Genomic DNA, 12,743 nt, shown 5'->3' on the forward strand with positions numbered 1-12,743 from the left:
AAATATAAAATCAATTAATCTGATCGGTACACGGCGTGACAAACTCCAAAATCAAGGTTTTTTGGTCGCCGGGACATTGCATTAAAATGCGATAAGTGGTTAAAACATCTCATCTACCCAAAAATTGTATAAATATAAACATCAAGACGCAAAAAAATAAGCAGTCACTGAGCCCCAGATCCCGAAAAATGAGAACATTACGGGTCTTGGAAAATGGCGACAAAAGTGCTATTTTTTTTTTTTGGACAAACTTCTCAACTTCTCAATTTATTTTCTTCACTTAGATAAAATTAAAACTATACATCTTTGGTGTCTACAAACTCGTACCGACCAGGGGAATCATAATACCAGGTCAGTTTTACCATATAGTGAACATTGTTAATAAAACAACCCCAAAAACCATCGTGCACTGTTTTTTTGCAATTTCTCCGCACATGGAATTTTTGTCCCTGTTTTTCAGTACACTATATGGTAAAACTAATAGTTGCATTCAAAAGAACAACTTGTCCAGCAAAAAGCAAGCCCTCATATGGCTATGTTGACTGAAAAGTAAGAAAGTTATGACCTTTGAAAGAAGGGGAGCGAAAAATGGAAAATTGCACGCTGTAAAGTAATTGTCCTATTGCGAATATTTATGGCATATCCCACCACTTTCTTCCACATCTATCTAGAGAAAGTCTTGCACTACCAGGAATGGAAAGGCTCCTATGCAACTGATTAAAGAGAGCTGTGTATGCACACCCACATCGCCAGTCATGGGGTCTAAATAACCCAAATATTCATTGTAAAGCAGAATATCAAAGGTGGGATTATAAATTACAGCATATTTGTGGCATTGCCGTAAATATACAAGACAGGTATACCACATTTTTGTGTGATACCTACAATAGTTACAAACTTTAGAATGCGTCCACTAGAAAAAGTAATTGTCATTTAAACAAAAATGACTGACATGTTGAAGTTTTAGTCAGTAAAGGGGCGTTCAGATGAGTCAGCCCCTCCATATCCCCCCTCAACGTCTCCCCACTCATCAATGAGTTAAAGGGACAGAAGTGCTTTAGCCAAGCACCTCTTTCCTCGAATACTGAAGATGGGTTCAATAGAAAGTCTGTGGGCCCATCTTTAGCAAATGAGAAAAGCAGAACTTGTATGAGCACTCCTGCCCTTCATTTAAATGATTGATGGGGGGGGGGGGGGGGGTTGCAGCACCCTGACCCCTATTGAGAAAAACAGAAAAATAATAGCTCTCTGGTTTTCTGCCTTTAATCTCTGAATAAGTGCACATTTATTTGTGACATGTAAACATGCCCTATGTAGGCCATAGATCACCAGGGCACATGTTTAGATCATAATTTGCACAGCTTTGTAAAGCTTTGAATGGGGGCTTTTTTAAATTAATTTAAAGAGGACCTGTCACCTTAACAAAATGGACCAGATTTGCACTAATTATATTCCTGCTGCTCCCCTGAGTATTTTAGGTTGTTTAGTTTCTTACAATTCTGATACGGTTCCATAGATATGAGCCTTATATTTTGTGCTAATTTTTAATGGTACTCACCATGGGCGCGTGACTCACAGGGAAGCCTACAGACACGCCCCAGAGGATTCTGTGAGCCATGCCCCCTTAGAAAAGAACAAAAATTAACACTAAATGAAAAGGCTAGAATCTCAGTGCTGTAATGGCGGATTTAAAAAACGAAACAAAAATTGTGGAATAATAAAAGGAGCAGTGGGAATGAAATAAGAGCAAAAGCTGGCAGTTTTTAAACTGGACAGGTTCTCTTTAAAGGTTAGATGGAAATTGTAAAATATATTTTATTACATTTAGTTAGATCATTTATAATTCTGATGTTCTTTCCAGTATGTGGCTGAACCAGAGGAAATATGCTGGCATTATGCTAAAGTGTCCAAAGTGTTACACAGCAGCAGATTGCTATTCCATGCGCTGCTGATCTATGGGCTTTCTGCATCTAGGGTCATACATAATGAAATGGTTTTATAGCGGGTTACCACAAGCAATTTATACAGGGGATGACAACATGGAATGTGATCTTCATAATCCCTGAGGATAAATTGGGCAGATTGATGTCAAATCTAGAAGTCAGTCAGATAAATCAACGACCAGGCTTGAATTATGTAGGAGGAACTGATGAATATATAAGAACCTGGAATATAGAATCCACCAATTCTTCAGAATTTCGCCCTCTTGCCGGTAGCTCTCCGCTGTATTTCTATGGAAGCGATCTCCTGCATGGCCTAATAAATCATCTATGGCCTGTGCAACCTCCAATGTAGCCATATAATAATATGCACAGTGAATGGATTTTAAGGATTCTGCTTTATTGCTGTAGTCTTGCATTTGTGGGGTTATAATATGTGTTTGTCAATGTTTTTGTTGTTTAGAGTACGTCCTGGTAAATCATTTAGATGGCCGCTGCCAAAGAGAACCACGTTTCCGTTATTGATTTTCACTCAGTGTGAAGTATCTGTGTACATGCTTACATTGTGCATTAGGAGATATTACTTGTCTGTTAAGCTGACAAGTGTGTAGTCGTAGGTGTATTACCAGGACAGACCACCTGATGGCAGTACTGAGCTAAACACCGACGCATCTATACAGCATTCATGAGTGGCACTGCTACATCATTGCATTGAGCATATTACAGCCCAAAAGTGATGCAATGTATATAGTATGGCCGGCTGTATACAATGGATTAGTATCTCTTGTATGTATCACAACTTCTTGCTTTAATCCCTGAAATTACACACTTCTCAGCATTGAAACTGCAACAACTAGAAGGCAAAGTCATGGAAGTATAGAAATCACAGGATCGATAGACATGTTAATTATATGAAAATGATGAAAAATGTAAATCCTATTTAAAAATATCTTGATTTATTCAGTATCAAGTATGAGTGCCACGTGTAGAAACACATGCACTTGCTTGGCTGTTATCATTGAAGTTAAAAGGGGTTTTAGGCCCTGTGCACACGCTGCGTTTTTTGCTGCGGTTTTGCAGCATGAATTGCTGCAGAAAATGTTCATAACCTTTCTGCAGACATTCCCCAGCAAAACCTATGGTAAAAAAAAAAAAAAGGTGCGCGCACACTGCGTTTTTTTCACCTAAAAGTTTTGCTGCAGGAGTTCTAAAAAAAAGAATGTGCATGTCACTTCTTTTCCGCAGGTACGTGCGGTTTTTGCCATAGATAATGGTAAAATAATGCAGGGACCAACCATCGGAAAGTTCGCGGCCAAACCGCAGTAAAAGCGCATGCTATTTTCTGGTGCGGTGTACTGCGATTTTTTTTACCGCACGTGTGGTAATCTTTCAAGAGGCTGCAGAATTTTCTTAAGAAAATTCCATTTTCTAGTGCGCACAGGGCCTAAGGCCTTGTGCGCACTAGAAAGTGGCTTTTTCTCAAGGAAAATCCGGACCCTCTTAAAGAATCCTGCACCTGCGGTAAAAAAACGCAACGAAATCCGCATGCGGTTTTATCACGGTTTGGTGCGGATTTGCCATGGTTTTTCCGCAGGTCGGTACCTGAGGATTTTTACCATTATCTATGGCAAAAACCGCACGTACTTGCGGAAAAGAAGTGACATGCACATTTATTCCGCAGCGGAAATTCCGAGTGTAAATCCGAAGGTATAAAAAAACGCAGTGTGAGCACAGCATTTTTTTTATATCCATAGGTTTTGCTGGGGAATGACTGCAGAAATGATAGACACATTCTCTGCAGCAAATCCGCGGTAAAATCCGCTGTAAATCCGCAGTGTGCGCACATAGCCTAATTCTGCAGCGGAAAATCCGTGGGTAAATCCGCAGGTATAAAAAAATGCATTGTGTGCAGGGCATTTTTTTATACCCATAGGCTTTGCTGGGGATTGACTGCAGAAATGTTAGGCACATTTTCTGCAGCAAATTACTGTAAAATCCGTGGTAATTTCGCAGTGTGTGCACATAGCCTAAAGGAGTTATCTGGTCTAATGAGAAAAGTCTGCAGCCCTTTATTCCCCTGCAGTTGTTCTATCTAAGATTTGCACACTTGTGGTCATGTACTGACTATACTCCTGCACTTCTTTCAATTGCCTTATGGAGAGAATAGAATCACTTTGCAAACTGTCATGATTTGGCAACTCACCAGACTGTTGAATGAGGGTGGGGTGCCCGGAAACCTGACCGGCAGTCAGGTGGAACTTGAGAAAAAAGTGAAGGAAAATCCAGCATCCGCATATAAAATTTAAACATGGCTTTATTGAAAAAATTAAAAAGTATAAAAAACCATTACAAAATTCCAAGTAGACTAGATCGAAACGCGTAGACGGACTATCTAGTCTACTTGAAATTTTGTCATGGTTTTTTCTAGTTTTTATTTTTTTCAATAAAGCCATGTTTTAATTTTATACGCGAATGCTGGATTTTCCTTCACTTTTTACTGCAGACTTTTCTTCTGAGAATGGACAAACCCCTTCAAGAAAATGAATGAGGTTCATTGTTTCCTTTCCTTTTCCTCAAGTGGTATCTTTGCAGAGGGCAGTAGTGTTGTGTGTTTGTGACTAGAGATGAGCGGTTCCGTTGAGGTTCGGTTCGCCGGTAGCAAACAAGCCTAGCTCCACAGACTCGAGCTGACACGAACCCCGGATCCAGTCACTGTTTGGCAGTTTGAGCCACATACTGCCAGCCATTAGTAGCATGCTTCCGGGGGAGGGTGGTCAGGCTTTTTCAAACTTTTTATTTTTTTAGTTGCACACTCCATGTGATCACGCTGTTGTTACGTAACCCCAGTGTGCGCTGCTCACACACTGCAAGCAGCTCACACAGGGCTGTGCACCGAGCATACCTGAGCGCAGTGCTGCTCGCATGAGTTTTGTTAGCCCATACAGCATCCGAACCTCGAACCCGAATTTTGATTTTTAAATTTGGTGTTCGATTTGAAAACCGAACCTCAGGTTCGCTCATCTCTATTTGTGACCACCATGCTGTATTTGATTTGAGAAAGAATATAAGTATGTATGTATGTATGTATATATAATATATATATATATATATATATATATATATATATATATATACATACACACATACACACACACACACACACACACACACACAGTACAGACCAAAAGTTTGGACACACCTTCTCATTCAAAGAATTTTCTTTATTTTCAGGACTCAAAAATTGTAGATTCACATTCAAGGCATCAAAACTATGAATTAAAACATGTGGAATGAAATACTTAAAGTGTGAAACAACTGAAAATATGTCTTTATATTCTAGGTTCTTCAAAGTAGCCAACTTTTGCTTTCATTACTACTTTGCACATTCTTGGCATTCTCTTGTTGACCTTCAAGAGGTAGTCACCGGAAATGGTTTTCCAACAGTCTTGAAGGAGTTCCCAGAGATGCTCAGCACTTGTTGGCCCTTTGCCTTCACTCTGCGGTCCAGCTCACCCCAAACCATCTCGATTGGGTTCAGGTCTGGTGACTCACTGTTTGGACCAGGTCATCTGGCGTAGCACCCCATCACTCTCATTCTTAGTCAAATAGCCCTTACACAGCCTGGAGGTGTGTTTGGGGTTATTGTCCTGTTGAAAAATAAATGATGGTCCAACTAAACGCAAACCGGATGGAATAGCATGCTGCTGCAAGATGCTGTGGTAGGCATGCTGGTTCTGTATGCCTTCAATTTTGAATAAATCCCCAACAGTGTCACCAGCAAAGCACCATCACACCTCCTCCTCCATGCTTCACAGTGGGAACCAGCCATGTAGAGTCCATCTGTTCACCTTTTCTACAAAGACACGGTGGTTGGATCTAAAGATCTCAAATTTGGACTCCTCAGACCAAAGCACAGATTTCCACTGGTCTAATGTCCATTCCTTGTGTTCTTTAGCCCAAACAAGTCTCTTCTGCTTGTTGCCTGTCCTTAGCAGTGGTTTCCTAGCAGCTATTTTACCATGAAGGCCTGCTGCACAAAGTCTCCTCTTAACAGTTGTTCTAGAGATGCGAAGGTGTGTCCAAACGTTTGGTCTGTACTGTATATATATGTACGGTATATATAATTATATAGATATATGTCACCTCTCCTTGTTCCTCTGCTGCTCCTGCCACTGCACATCTCGGCAGAGCGGGCGCACAGTAGTGATGTCATTCTGCCTGCTGCACTGAGACGCCAGACACTGAGGGAGAGTGATGGAGGAGGAAGCAGAGCACTTCCTCTTTCATCATTGGCTCCCACTGTATCGACATACGCGATGCCGATAGAGTTGAAAATGCGATGTCGGGTGGTGGGTGTCCGTCGTCGGCACTGGCACCAGGCCCCATGTGTCACTGGTTCCATAGCGGTCCACGTGGTCTGCCACCATTAGCAGTTTGCCACACTGAGCAGCACTTGTCCTTTCATAGTGCTGGCAGCCCTGCTGCACATCTTTGCCTGATTATAGCGAACATGGTACTGGAGAGTTGAACCTTGTCTCATTATAAACACATTTGCTCTGGCTGTCTGTGAGATGGAAGCTGAAGCACTATGAAAGGACAACTGCATTGCAAATGTGTTTGTACAACAGTAGTGACCTTTGTCTTATTACAGTTTTAGCTCTGCTGTACAGTGTTAGTTCTGATCTCACTGTAGAGCTGTGTGTGATTTTGAGAGCAAAGTGTCAGTCATTACATGTCTCACACTGATAATGCCCTCTTTCATATAAAATAAGTTCTGGAGGCAGATTCTCAGGGAGATCTATGTCCAGCCCATAGACCTTAATAGCTCATTTGCAAATAAGAAAAATGTAGATTTCTCTACAAAAAGACATTGTATTATAGATATCAAGGTATCATTTTATTCAACGTTCTATTACCTGCATTCCCACATACACGGCTTAGGAGAGTTGAATCTAATGACAGAGTATTTTTAAAGGTGGATAAACTGAAGCCCTTGGCATATTGCAATTGCCGACAAGATATGATTATAGACAGCAATTTGGATCGATTGCAATATATCGTCTGATGGAGCACTCTTCCATATAACCAGGCATGTTAATTCCAGAAAAGGATGTATTGGCAAACTGAAAAGTCACGCAATCCACACTACGGTAGCATACACTTCAAGATCCAAAAATTACAGCTCGACTGTAATGCTGCCACCAGGGGGAGCCAGAGCTCTGCAGCAGAAGACACTACACAGAGCAATGAGAACCAGGAAGTGAATACACAGCGTTCTCATACACTACCTCACAGCACAGCTGAGAAGCAGAGCTGCAGGACATGCAAGGAATAGTCAGGCAGGCTGGGTCAAACACAGTACGGGCAGAAGCAGGACCGGAGGAATGAGCAGAAGCGGAGTCAAAGTCAGGCCAAGGTCCGTACCGGAGGAAGCAACCGAGTGGGGAAATAGGAGAGGGGGCAGAGGACAGGAGGGACGACCAGGGGAGGGAACACAGACAAGGGCACGGGGGCACAGGAACAGACAGATCTGGATATCACTCACAGGACCAGCAATCACAGGCAAAGCAGTGCTAAGCTTATAGCCGGCGCTGGTTCACTGGAAATGTCAGCTTTTAAGGGAGAATGTGAGCACAACCATGTACATGGACATTTCCTGCAAATCCGTGCACAGATAGCTGATGAGTATTGTTTCGTTCAGGGTTCTGTTACTTGTGGCTCACACTGTATTAGAGTCTCTTGGAGTGGATATGATCTAAACTTGGTTTGTTTGTTGACTTTTTTTTATATCGGAATACATGAAACAGTCTGTTCATTGTATTGTCTCTTTCATTTCCAGGCCCTGTTGGCACATTGTTTTCTGGAGGATGCTACTGTTTTTCATTGTTGGCTTGATTGTCCACCTTGTCTTTTTCACATCAATTTTTGACATCTACTTTACCTCTCCGCTGGTCCATGGCATGACGCCACAACGTACGCTGCTTCCACCACCTGCAAAACGACTGGTTCTCTTTGTGGCTGATGGATTGAGAGCTGACACCTTCTTTGAGTTGGATGAACATGGTCTTTTTAGAGCCCCATATCTTAGGTGAGGTTACACTTTGGGACTAATATTTCGTAAGTTTTTTTTTCCCTTAAGAATTCCTTCTCATTTACCAGAATTTTTAATCTAATTGGAATTTTTTTTATAACCTTTGTACAACAGTTTACAATTATGCATAAATCTTAATAAAATATTACATTTATAGTTTATGATTTGTTCCTGATACCAGGGATCTATACATTGTGGAAGCACAGATGACTTTTAGGATAGAGATACTCATGAGAACATTCTGCCCACAGTTTTTATTCCCTGTTTCACTATGCCTGGCCATGTGGCCATTTTTTTTCAGTGGGGAGACGCAAAAAGCTCAGCCTTCTCTAGATGTGGATTATCTCCAACAGAGACAGAGGATTGGGCGTCATTGAATCATCCAATCCATCTTTCTCTTAATATTTGCTATCTGTGTACACACAGGTGGCTTCTAGACATATTAGCTAGTTGCCTAAATCGACACGTTTGGCCAACATCTGTTTTATTTGTTGACCAGCTTAAAGGGGCTGTTCAAATAAAAAAGGGTAAAAAAGCAGGATGGGTTAAAAATAAGAAATATCCCTATAGGTTTTAATTTTGTGTATCACATGTTTAAAGGGAACGTCTCAAGTAAAAAAAATATTATTGTTCTGCAGACACGGGGTGAATACCTTAATATATGGTAAATATATGGTAATATATGGTAAATAGCTTTCTGACGCTATGCAGCCTCCGCATTGAGAGCCCCGTTGTTGGGTAGGAAACAAACTTCATTCCTTTCGCTAGTTTGGGGTTTTCAGTTTTAGAGGCGCGGTTGGTGCGGTATAAGTCACCGCTTTGCGCATTGAGAGCAGCTGCTGTACCATCACAGCAGCACTAGTGATGAGCGAGCACCACCATGGTTGGTACTCTTAACAAGCAGTTGTATTCTCAGATGCGTGAGACTTGAGTGCCCGAGTGTAATGAAAGTCAATGGGAAACTCAAGCATTTTTCCAGATGAGTTCCCCGAAAAATGATCGTGTTCTCCATTGGCTTCCATTTTACTCAGGTACTCCAGTCGCGCCAATCCTAGCAGCCAACTGCTCGTTATGAGTACTGAGCACCAGATGATAGTAGTGCTCGATAATCACTAGCCAGCACTAACTGGCAGGTGGCTCTGTACTGTTGCAAGCTGGCTGTCAGTTAGTGTTCCTATGACTGAAAGCCTTAAGGGTGGTTTACACGCTGCGACATCACTACCAATATATCGTCGGGGTCACGTCGTTAGTGACACACATCCGGCGCCGGTAGCGACATCGCAGCGTGTCACACCAAGGAGCGAAGATCAACATTCTCAAAATCGTTCAAAAACGGTGATCGTTGACACGTCGCTCCTTTCCTTAATATCGTTGCTGCCACAGGTACGATGTTGTTCGTCGTTCCTGCGGCATCACACATCGCTATGTGTGACACCGCAGGAACGACGAATATCTCCTTATTTGCGTCCACCGGCAATGCGGAAGGAAGAAGGTGGGCGGGATGTTACGTCCCGCTCATCTTCGCCCCTCCGCTTCTATTTGCCGGCCGCTTAGCGACGCCACACTGACGTCGCTATGATGCCGAACTCACCTCCCCCTTGAGGGAGGGATTATTCGGCGGTCAAAGCGACGTCGCTGACAAGGCATGTGCGTGTGACGCTGCCGTAGCGATAATGTTTGCTACGGCAGCAATCACCACATATCGCACCAACGACGGGGGCGGGTGCTATCGCGCTCGACATCGCTAGCAATCGCTAGCGATGTCGCAGCGTGTAAAGCACCCTTTAGGCTGGCAGGAGGAATGAAGTTAGAGAGCAGTGACTGCATGGCGTCAGAACGATAAGCGGTATTTGCACGATGACAGAACCATATTAACCTATAGATGAATCCTGTATCTTCACTAGAATGGCGTTTTTTCAATGACCATTTTTTTTTTAATGTTTGCTGAACCGTTAATTCACAATTTTTTAATAATAAATTAAAGAAGCAAAACACACCTCAATGATCACCTATCGATCTCATTCCAACAATCACAGCCAGTCTCTTCTTCTGATATCCCGACACAGGGACCTGTGATTGTGGCATCAGTCACCGCTGTCGCCATTGATTCCCTGTGCAGTCATAGGGACCAGTGAGGGAACCAAGAAGAGTCTGTGTGGGATGGCAGAAGACAGGAATACAAATAGTTCTGCCTACCAGGAAATTCTGCAGACGGCTACTGGAAGGAGGGATTCAGGATCTGATACCTTTGGTCATTCCCTGCTGTATTTTATTTGGTAATTATTTTGTATACGCATTGTTACTCATCTAATGTGTACAACCCTCTCTGGTCTTTTCAGAAACATAATACATACTAAGGGTAGTTGGGGAGTTTCTCACACTCGAGTCCCTACAGAGTCCAGACCAGGACATGTCGCACTCATTGCTGGCTTTTATGAAGATGTCAGTGCAGTTGCGAGAGGTATGTATGGAAAAAACAATATTTTTTAATTTTAAGCACTTTGCAGTGCATGTGTTCTGCAGTGGTGAGTGCTTTCTTTTTACACTTAAACGGTGTTCTGTCACCCCTAAAAGCGATCTGTATAGCCAATCCTAAAAAATACATATACCTAATAACATTAAAATGCTTTTATTTTACAAAACAACGAAGATGTGTCTTTTTGGGTTACATCTCTTCTATTGATTTGGCTATGTGTAGCAATATTGAATATGTTACTTATAATGAAAGGTGAACTCTGCTTTCTTCTGTAAATAAGGACACTTTTAGACATTTTATACTGTAGTTGTATTTAAGATTGAAGTGGGCAGCCACTATCTAAACATAAATTATTATGAAACGTGGACAAAAATGTGCTTAATGCCCCCTTAAAGGATCTGACCTTTTATCAAATATCGGCTCTATAATCCTGAAGTTCTGTCCTGAGTGTTGCTAGAATGTTGGGTCCTTCAGGAGGAACATTATAGAAACTTCTAGCCTCTTGTCTTAAAAAAACAAAATTCGTCAGCCACAAACTGTTCATCGGTATTCTTCAAGATAGAGCCTAGTGTATGCTTCTCTGAAAATAGATTGATTTTTTTTTTAACATGTAGTTTACCTTATTTTTCAGACTATAAGATGCACCGGACCATCACATACACCTAGGTTTTATAGGAGGGAAATAGAATAAAAATTTGAAGCAGAAGATGTGATCAGGATGTACTGTTATGGGGGAACCTGCTAATGACACTGTTATGGGGGTTATATCCCCCCAGTTCTGTAATAATGCCCCCGATCATGAGCTCCTTACTGGTATATATGTCCTCCATCCTGGTGTATATGTTGTAGCTCTGTAGTCCCTGCAAGAACGCCGACTTAGTCACCACCCCGGCCAGGCCCCATTCTCCCCGGCTGCCACACTTCTCCGGCAATCCATGTATGCTGCTGCCTCCTCCCCTCCCATGCCCTGTACATGCCGCACAGGGCTACCGGCACTATACCTAAGACGTGTGCACACACCGGACCTCCTCTTAAAGGGCTGGCGCGCCATTTTCCAGAAATACCTTTTAACCTACGGCTGAGAGGCAATGTGTATTTAAGGCATCCTCCCATTAAGGGAGGTGACTGCGCAACCGCCTCTAGTTAGTCAGTGTTCCAGTAGACTACCTAACTAGTTGTCAGGTCCTAAACTTCTTTCCTGTTTTCACTGTGTCCGTCTCCAGTACCTGCCTTCCCATACCTGCCTAACCCTGCCGTGCCCACCAGTCCTGTCTCTACCCGCCTCCCCAGCCTGCCTCTGTCACCCCACCTGTACCCGTCTATACCGGAGTCCGTCACTTGCCATGGCGGTCAACTGCCACAGTTCCGGTCACTGCCCTGGGAGTGGTACCTGGCGTCCGCCTCGCGGTGGGCGCTTAGTTAAGCCCCTCCCACTAAAGGGTAAACCCGGGTCCCCCTGTGGTCCAGTGGTTCCACTAATCCCGCTTGCTGCCTCTACGCTGGCCGCAAGCGTTACATATGTCCTCCATCCAGGTTTATATGTCCCTCATCCTGGTATATATGTTCCCCATGGGCCTCTCGTTATGCCACACACATAAAAAAATTAAAGATTTTTCTTACCTTCTGTCCGCTCCCCAGGCGTGCAGTGTCCTTTTTTCATGCTGGCAACTGAATTTGGTGTGTAAGTAATGGACAGCACATGATATCACTGTCATGCGCACCTAGTCACAGGCACGCCATAGGCCGCTGCAGGAAGCCAGCAGTGAGAACAGTGAAAATTAATTTCCCCATTAAAGGGAAATAATTATTGACTGCTCCCCATTGCCATAATCCCCCCTTCTCTTGGTGCCGCCATCAGTGATAGTAAAAATCTTCAATGAAATTTACTATAACTGATGTCGGCGCTGAGAGGTAGGCGGGATTATCAGAATTGGGAGCAGTGAATATTTCCTTTAACTGGGAAATCAATATTCACTGCTCCTGCCGCTTCTGGTTTTCTGCAAACGACGCTCCTCCTACCTCCTGTAACCCCGCTCCACTGCCCCCCACCCCCCACCCCACACACACACACACACAGTGAGCCAGATATATGCAGACTCACCCACATTTTCCTCCCAAAGTTGGGGGAGGGAATGTGCTTCTTATAGTCCAAAGAATATGGTGTTATTTTTGGAATGTAAACAATATGGAAAATACACTTGATAGTATAGATGAAAGGATCTTTATCCTTTCTAAA

General features: G+C 42.9%; 1 protein-coding gene across 3 annotated transcripts in view; it reads left to right on the top strand.

Moving 5' to 3' along the window:
- Window positions 1-12,743, top strand: part of PIGN (phosphatidylinositol glycan anchor biosynthesis class N) — a 478,983-nt gene that overhangs the window by 55,145 nt on the left and 411,095 nt on the right. For all 3 annotated transcript variants that reach the window (XM_075314844.1, XM_075314846.1, XM_075314845.1), the window contains exons 2-3: window positions 7,780-8,028; window positions 10,371-10,492. In XM_075314844.1, the coding sequence (XP_075170959.1) occupies window positions 7,808-8,028; window positions 10,371-10,492 (343 nt within the window). In that variant the 5' untranslated portion in view covers window positions 7,780-7,807. The remainder of the gene's footprint in view (window positions 1-7,779; window positions 8,029-10,370; window positions 10,493-12,743) is intronic.

This window comes from Anomaloglossus baeobatrachus, chromosome 6 (genome assembly GCF_048569485.1).
Source record: "Anomaloglossus baeobatrachus isolate aAnoBae1 chromosome 6, aAnoBae1.hap1, whole genome shotgun sequence".
NCBI lineage: Eukaryota > Metazoa > Chordata > Amphibia > Anura > Aromobatidae > Anomaloglossus > Anomaloglossus baeobatrachus.